Raw genomic sequence first — 8824 nt, forward strand, 5'->3', positions numbered from 1 at the left:
AACGGCCCTGCCGGCCCAACGGCCCGGCCGGCGCGTGCCTGCCCGGGCTTTGGTCAGGCTCTTTTCAGTATCCTCATAGGAACTCCCCTCAAGTACAGCGCAGCACAGACTTAGAAGTGTATGTTGCATTGAACTGCAGTGCAAATGCGAGAAAAAGGATGTTTGAAAACTGTGGTTATAAGTCTGTACTGCGCTCTACTTGAGGGGAGTTCCTATGAGGATACTCAGCCGAGCCTGAACAAAGCGATCTTGGGCAACAGAAGCAAAGACGGAGTCGTGTTAACAGGCTGGATATCCAGTATTTAGAATCCTTAGGTACATAGTTCGTGTTAAAGCCTAGTATTTGTGAATCTGTTCAGCTAGGCTGGTCAGTCCAGGGGGCAAACATGACTAGACACTGAAGCCCCTGTCAAATGTTGTTTGTGTACCTTTTGCAAAATTACAAATGCTGTTTTGGTTGCATACGAGTTCTCATTTGTGGCCGTTAACTAGAGCCTCTGTAAGCACAGACAATACTTAAAATAATTTTTCTTCCCTGTAAAAATATGTACAAAATACCCTCCATATTGTTTCAGTTCCAGTATTGTCTCAATTTTTAATATAATTATCTAGCAAATTTCACCTTGTAAAATGCTAGCTTTAAGAATGTTTTCACCTCATACAATTTTGTTATTAAAATCTATTCCCATTACTATTTTTTAACATTTGATTATATCAAATATCAAGGCTACAGTGACATCTTGTGGCATTTAACTGCAGGAAAAGAAGCAATTTTATTGTAGTCCTGTTGCATCACCTTAAGGCTATAACCTGTTTTTTTCAACAAGCATTTTTAAATATCTTTCAGATACCATTTTTAAAATACTGTGTTGCATAAACATAAACTGTTTCTACAGAACATTGAGAAGTGCTGATAAATCTGTTTAGACTCCTAAAATTGGATTTCCAAATGACATCTAGACAATTTCTTATTTAAAAAACCACACATTATTTTGTTAAAAATACGAACTCTCAGTAATGGATTTTGCTAAAGGATCTTAAAGACACTTTTATAACCAAAGGATAAAAAGTTACCAGCTTTTAAAAAAAAAACACACCAAAACAAACCCAAATAAAGTCCTTTTGGTTCCCAAACACAATGAATTATGGCTACAGCTGAGGTCTTATCTTTTAATTTTCTTTGCTATCTAACTGCTTAGGGCTGTGTTTTTTGATGGCTTTCTTTCCTCATAAGTGGCCATACCTGAGTTAAGTGCGTGTATATGCCAACAAGTACATGTTTTTTAAAAGTTAAATCTTGGTGCTGCTCATCTGTAAGCAAACTGTGAGCTTACTCCAGACATTTAACACTGAAAAACTTGGTGAATAATCTGAAAATAATCACAAATGTGTTTTATGTATTTTATTTGACAATTGTACAAATTAAATTTACCAGTATTATAAAAGCTTGTTCTATTAATTCTGTCACTGATACAGAACAACAAAAAAACAAACCAAAAACAACTGTCCCTTTAACAAAGAACCCAATACTAAGATGTGGCTGAGGTGACAGTTCATTTCACATTTTAAAAGTAAGGTAAACAACATCTGTGAGTCTTCACAATTCTAGCTGATACCACACAGAACAGGAATTACAGACCAGTAAGTGAACGAAATGCAGTAAGCTGCCACTGGGAAAGTTGCATTTCTGGAAAGATCATAGACCTGTTTGTATACTACTTATCACTACAGCACAATAAATAAATTCCACTTTTCATTATTAGAACAAAATTAAGCAGACTTTACATTGCCATGTTCAGATTTTGCCCTTAAAATATTACAAAAATACTAGGAAGACCTCACTGAACATAAACCAAATCCTGTAACATTGACTGAACAAGGCAAAAGAAGCCTCTGTTCGCTCAAAGACTCACTGTCAAACCCTGACACTCGCACCCAGAATCAGCCCTGCTGTGAAGAACTTCTCACATTTTTCACCCGACTTCTTACAAAAAAATGGTAAAATTACACACCATGTGTGCAGATGCTGTTTGTGTTCTAGGTATGAGCTGTTATTTATTGTCCATAGATACCCTTGAACTAAGAGTCAATTAAAAGCTAATGCAGATGAAACTAAATTACTTCGGATGCCAGATTTTATTTCTCTCTTGTGATCACTCTTTTCTTCTTTTGTCCATACTACAAAAAAAGTATTCTGTAACTTCAATGGAAAAGGTTTGTCTGGTCTATGCTAACATTTCCAGAACTAGAGTCCTAATCTAACAAAAGCTGTTAATAACAGCTCTGTTTCTTGCTATGATGAAGCCAGGCAATTCAGAGACTGATAGTAGTTCAGGCCTGTCAAATATCCCCTGTACCTTAAAATACTTCATAATGCTTTACCCATCACTGGACGTTTTAATTCTGTTATCATAGCCACCAAAAACAGAGATGAAAGGAACCAAATACTCATTTGAAAGAGCAGTTAAAAAAAACCCATAGACCTGAGATATTACAAAATTTACACTCTGTAATAAATGTAGGAACAGTGTGCTTTTAGGATTGTAAATGTATTTTTTTTTAAGTGAGGATTTTCTTGGGCTCATTTTTGTAACAATGTACATGCTAAATATCAAAATAAGTCAAGTACTAAAGAGACTGTAAGTAATACCCCATCCATTTCTTCTGACTGGTTCTGTAAGTTTTATATTTCATGTATTCATGTTTCACACATTTCCAACGGCTAGGTTTTACCTTTCAGCCGCTTGCAGTGTTTCAGCAACTCTAGGCAAATTAATAATACGGAAAGAAGCCACATCAGAGATAATTTTACACTGTCTCAGCAGCAGTAGATACTGTAGGCAATGGTTTTAGGACTGAGATGAAGGTGAGGCACTCTCTTCTGCCTTGCTTTCATAGCAGCTTCTAGAACATCTCAGAATACAGAACAGCATATATACAAACTTAAAAAGGGGTTTTGTAGAGGAGTCCAGAAGTTTGGCCAACAGTTTACTGTAGCCTTTCTATAGTTTGTACTGGGAACTGAGTAGGAGGAGGTGAGGAGAGGAGGGGGAAGGCAAGGAAGCATCTCAACATCAACTATCAAAAATATGTCTAGACCGCATTTGACTAGATACATACATTAAAAAAAAATATATAAAAAATATATAAGCACAGAAGGGTAGGAGTGCATTTTTGTCTGCACGTTTCTTAAGAACTGTCCTAATTAATTGTAATAGCTTTTCTGGTTTCCAGGAAAGAGGATTATTTGTCACAGATAACTATTAGTGTATATTATTTAAGGTTTCTCCAAACTTACCTTGGATAATAAGTAAGAAAGGGAAAAATACATAAAAAACTATATGAAAAAAATTCAGAGGCTATAAATTAAGGATGGCAAAGATGCAGTAATTATACCTTCTCTCCTTGAACTCAGTACAATTCACTGAGTATTCTTTAACATCTAACCCCTTAAATTCATTGGCTTATATTTTGGTTTTGTGATTTGCATAATTAGGAAAACCAAACTGAGAAATCATGATATTAGAATATTTTAAAGGCATGCCATCATAAATATTAACCAGTTTATTTACACAGTAAGATCTCTGTAACAAATGCTCTGCTCGGTGCCACATTCCAGAATAGCCACTGTTACTGTCTTTTTCTAAATTTCTTACATCAACAGGTTTCACAAACACTCCTGAAGGCTTTCCAGTATGCTTGGCTACCAGAAAATTCATGGCAATATCATCACAATTTTGAGTTTCATCTATTAAGGCATAAACAGCTTCTGGCTGCCTTTGAAAGTCTTCTAAATACCCACTATGAAAAAATGCTGCACCAATAAGAACCATTGAATACTGATCTCCATTTCCAAATCCAGGGTTCTGCAATTCAAAGCTGCCGTAACTGTATACACCGGAAGGAGTAGAAATGTGCTTTCTAGGAACAAATCCCACTATATGATCTGGAAATTGCTAAAAGAAAAAAGAAATTTAAAAAATCAAAATGAAGCCCACACAGTGAAATGTGCATCAAGTACTTTCATAACTTATATTTATGCTTTTTTAAATGAAAGAGGCACAACAAAATCTGCATAAATGTTGCAATTAAATACTTTCGCAAAACTGACACAATATGCCTCATTCCACATCACATAGTGCCAAGAAACATCTATCCATAATTTACAGCTGTATACTTGGCATTCAAAGTTTACAGAAACTTGTTTTGTAGCCTACTATCCGTTTAAATAGTCAGCAACTTCAGTGCTCATGTACAAGATGAGTTAAAAATTTAAAAGTTAGAGATTACATATATATCTACTACTGAAGAATAGTTTTGCAATTTCTACTATGCAACTCTTCTGTCCTTCTGAAATGTGACCTTAGAGGTAGAAAATCAATGGTAAAACATTATGATACATTACTCTAATTAAAAACACTTAATCCCAGTTGTGACTCACAAATACTGCCTGCCAAGGTGCAAAAGATTACCTGCCAAACAGAAAAGGCAAAAGCAAGGTCATGAGCACTGACAAGTGTATCATCGTCCATCATTAAAACAGCTGAAGGGAGGAAAAAAAGAGAAAAATTTGTAACTTTTCAGAAGACTAAATACATGAGCACAGCATGCAGCACAGGATTTTACAAATTAGCTGTGAAACTTTGAAACTATTAAGCTGAATTGTAGAACTGAACTGTAACTTCTTGAAAGTAGTTTGAGAAAATATATTTAGATTTCAAAGCTAAAGCAAGGTTGCAGCTTTGTGGTAAGTTGAAGCAAACCTAAGCCAGGCTGTAACAAAACTCGGCAAACGTGATCATTTGTAAGACAGTTGGGCAGAGAGGTGTTTTTATGAGTGTTTGGCAAAGCAACTTAAAATTCTACTATTGTATAAAAATACAAGTAAAATAAAGAGTAAGATAGCATTCATTAGTGGATGAGATTTAAAAGAAATGCACCCAGATGCATCAAAGCTTTTTACATTTACAATCAGCATAAATCCTACTGGAGTAAATAAAACACTTGGGAAGTTTACATTTCATAGGGTCTTCCTAGAAGTCATGGGTTTTGAGTAGCAAGGCATGTTAGGAAGGGGGCATTAAAGAGAATTACTTTCACTAATCATGAGTAAGGTCAGGTCTGTAATGCAACATATGGGGGTTTTTTCCATATGAAACAAACAGGATTTATTGTTATGCTTCTTCTGGGAAGAGCTTAGGGAGAATATTTAGATGAACAGCCAAAAGACTAGGGAAAATACTCCTAAAAAGGATCCATAATTTGAGATAGAAAGCCAGACAGCTAGGGAGCGAACTTTCTCTGAACATGCTTTAGAACTTGAGTCTTTTAAATTAATGGCTTAAATCAAGTCTTTGCCAGATAATTTAAGACCAAATTAATGCAGAGACTCACCATGTACAAGCACTATGAATTTCAGCTTACACTATGAAGGGAAAAGAGGCTGAAATACCTGTGTTTGCCTGACAAAGAAAGTGGGGAACAGACACAATAGCAAAAGCCCATTAAATGCATTTGACATCCCTCTTGTTTTCCTTACTCTTCACTGACAGCCTCTAGACTGCTGGTGGTAGTTGCGGTGTGCATCTGGTATCACAGACTTATTCTACATTACCCGCAACCTATTAAGTGGTCCAACAGATCCATGGATTTATTACATAGTATAACTCAAACCAGCTCTGTTTTAGCATTCAGATTTTAAGTGTCAGAATAGTATGAGTAGTGGCAATATGAACTGCTGATTACCTTTTGTTTCCAGCTCAGGGAAATTCTGGAGTCTGTTTCTCATGCGATTTACAGTTTGAACTTTAAAGACAACAGGGACAGGATGAGGCCCCAAGGAATTCCACATTTCCTCTGGTGTCTTCTCACCAATGTTATTCCATACTACAATTACTTTATGTAAGTGGGGGATGGCTTGATAATGATTTAAAAGCTTTAGCAGTAAGTCAGTTCTGTTGTATGTCTGCATAATAAGAGTAAATGAATCCAAGGCAGACTGACTCTGGATTTTTGGTTCCCTTCTCAAATTGGGCATTTTCTCATCTTTGATAGTGGGAAGCAAAGCCGTTAAAGCACCTGCCACAAGAAGTAAGACAATGATCACCACAGAAGTGAAGCGCAGTAGGCGGATTCCCATAACTCTTCCTGGAAGCTTACAGAAGTGAAAATACCTTTAAAACAAGTAACAGGAAATGAAAAGTGATTAATACTAGGTATAGTAATCTCCCTTATTTCAGCAAAACTCACACAATATTAAGTAGACTTTTGTTTAAGTAAATAACTAAGGTGGATTTTAGGATTTGGGCCAGTTACATTCAACTATCAAGACATACTTCTGGTACTCAGTTTCTATGGTTACTTGCTTTTCACTTTTTTTGCAAACTTTTTACGTTTCTTTACACAAATCTAGAGCAACTCTTTAACTCCATATTGTTCATAGTTCCTTATTTTCTCAGTGCTCCATTTTTAATTGAACATTTACATACCGTACCAAAACCATCCAGCTAAAATTAGAAAGCAAATTTGTACAGATCCATTATTCTGAGCATTGCAGGAGCTCTGCCTGAGCTGGGAAAAAAAAAAAGGGGGGGATAGAAGACGCCTCCTCAAAAGCTCCGGCAGAAAGCAGGAACTAAAATGCTCTTTCTTCTTCTGTTGCTCAGACACCATATGCAAAAGGAAAAACTCATCACTCATTTGCTGACATTTTATCAGTAGTTTGTATATCTGCTCGATAATGGTTATTAATGCAGAAAGTATGATTCTGATCATGCTGAGGTCCTAACACAAGTGGAGCAAAAGAAATGGAGCAATTGAGGAATGCAACAACATCAGTAATGGCTGGTCTGCTAAATCTAGAACTCAGCAGAAGCTGGATATGCCAGATGCTACGTGCCATGCTATCAGCTAACTGGGGGAGCAGCCTTAGTACAAGGCAGGGGTTTCGGGATCCTCCTGATTTTGGAAACAATCAGGAGCTCCTAAAAAACAGCTCCTGCAGAGGCAGCCCCAACACTTATGCCTCTTGGGTAGCACTTCCAGTTCTCAAGACATTTTCTAAATAGTAAACTCAGCAGGATCCAGCAGCCACTGTATTTCGTGGTTTGCCCCTCAAATGTGTCATCCACATCTCTTCTTCCTCCTTTATTTGCAAGACTAATATGAATTAGATACAAAATGAATATTCTAAGCTTACTACTAAGCAGTTGCTCATCAATACAAATTGCTCATGTTATTCCATTAGTAATTTCTAGGCCTTTAGCAAGAAATTCTGATCAAGTGAAGTGATCCAGGACAGCTCCATCACTTACAATTTTTGAGAGTATCAACATTCTTTCACAAAACTGTTTTTGGCAATTTTTTTTTTCCAAAATCCATGTGTGTTGCTTGAAAACATGAGTGTGAGTTATTTTAGTCTAAAAGACCTCTCAACTTACCTCATTGTTGCCAAGTAGGATTGTTTTTCCCCTCGTTTTTACAGGACAGGTGTTTGCGATCTTTTAATCTGTTGGAAATTAAGCAGACTCCTTAACTGAAGATCAACAGTTATTCTACATGCTACCCAAGCATTCTTTTACAACATTCCTCTCAATTACTGAATTTGGCTACTGGAGTCAGGCCAATAGTACCAATAAAATTTTCTTTTCTGGATCATCCCATTCACACTGTCCTTCCAGTAAGCTTACTAGTTATGCTGTGCTAGAGCTTTTGTTCTTACCATCTAGTTTGGCAGCTTAGCACAAGGGAAAGCAAATGTGAGTATAAGTACAAAAAGGAAGTATGCACGAGATGCAAGACAGCAACTTATGAAACTGTGTCTGTTAAGGCTTCTAGGTTGTTGGAAGGATTTTTGGGTTTTTAAAACTAGTTAAACAAGAAAAGCAGTTTTTTATTTTTGATTTAGGAATGGTACTATGAAAGCTTAGAGAACAATAATTTGTTGAACTCACTCAATAACTGAACTTATGTGAAAGTTTTAAACAGTAATTTAAGTTGCATAAACGTGCTTCTTAAAAGTACAGAATTGCCCATTTGTGTGTACACCAATCTGAATATGCCCATGCATACAGGTCTTCCCAAATCTGAATTCAGTTCTTACCCCTAACTTATTTTGTGAGGCAGGAGAAGTCACTGAAGTTATTTCCAGAAGCTTAATCACTTGTTTTGGTTACTTCATTTTATGGATACAAGCAATCATGTCTGTCTTCTAAAAATTCTGAGTAGCAGTGGCTACTCAGCATTTCTGAGTTCCACCAGATCTAGATCATTTTTTTGTGCTTTTCAATAGGTGAATCTCAGATTCTCTTTCTTCTGATGCAGCCTAGACACAACAATACTTATCAAGAGGACTGTTATGATTAACTAGTTAAAATTTAAAAGCATGCTTAGGATGAATGTATAAATGTTGTTTATAGAGGCAAGGAGACTTCTTGGCTTTCTTGCATTTACTCAATTAAATACAAGGAGCTGTAATTATAAGTAAGAACACTCTTTTAATATACTCTTTAATTAAATCAAACGTCTGTACAAAACCTTTAAAGTTAGCATACTGGCACTTCCCAGTAAGAAAGTGCTGATCAGTTTTGCCAATTAAGTTATGCGATTGCAACACAAGATTGGCTTCTTAAAAGAATTCTTACAACGCCTCTGCAGAGAACACCTGGCGAAAATAACCCTATGTCAAAACAGCATTTTCATCCTCATTCCAAGAGGAGGCTTCTTGCGGGGGTTCCCTCTCGGCGAGCAGGCCCTGGCAGCAGCGCCTCACAGCACCGCCCGCAGCCCGGCCGGGGAAGCCATCGGCCCCCCCCGGGCACCCCCC

General features: G+C 36.8%; 1 protein-coding gene across 1 annotated transcript; it reads right to left on the bottom strand.

The window, feature by feature from the left end:
- Nucleotides 1-3402: 3402 nt before the first annotated feature.
- Nucleotides 3403-6160, bottom strand: EXTL2 (exostosin-like glycosyltransferase 2). Its single transcript, XM_010006660.1, has 3 exons — nucleotides 5746-6160; nucleotides 4473-4543; nucleotides 3403-3956 (listed from the first exon to the last, which is right to left on the bottom strand). Exons 1-3 carry the CDS (start codon nucleotides 6137-6139, stop codon nucleotides 3465-3467), a joined length of 957 nt encoding a protein of 318 aa, XP_010004962.1. The 5' UTR covers nucleotides 6140-6160; the 3' UTR covers nucleotides 3403-3464.
- Between the last annotated feature and the right edge of the window lie 2664 nt (nucleotides 6161-8824).

The sequence above is a fragment of the Chaetura pelagica genome, unplaced genomic scaffold (assembly GCF_000747805.2).
Source record: "Chaetura pelagica isolate M959 unplaced genomic scaffold, ChaPel_1.0 scaffold69, whole genome shotgun sequence".
Lineage (NCBI taxonomy): Eukaryota > Metazoa > Chordata > Aves > Apodiformes > Apodidae > Chaetura > Chaetura pelagica.

Excerpts from the sequence above, each read along its gene's own strand:
- EXTL2 (XM_010006660.1), bottom strand. The coding sequence starts at position 6,139 with ATGGGAATCCGCCTACTGCGCTTCACTTCTGTGGTGATCATTGTCTTA. Across the intron at positions 4,544-5,745 it reads CCCTGAGCTGGAAACAAAAG|CTGTTTTAATGATGGACGAT; the intron begins GTAATCAGCAGT and ends TCCTCCCTTCAG. Across the intron at positions 3,957-4,472 it reads TTGCCTTTTCTGTTTGGCAG|CAATTTCCAGATCATATAGT; the intron begins GTAATCTTTTGC and ends TTTTTCTTTTAG.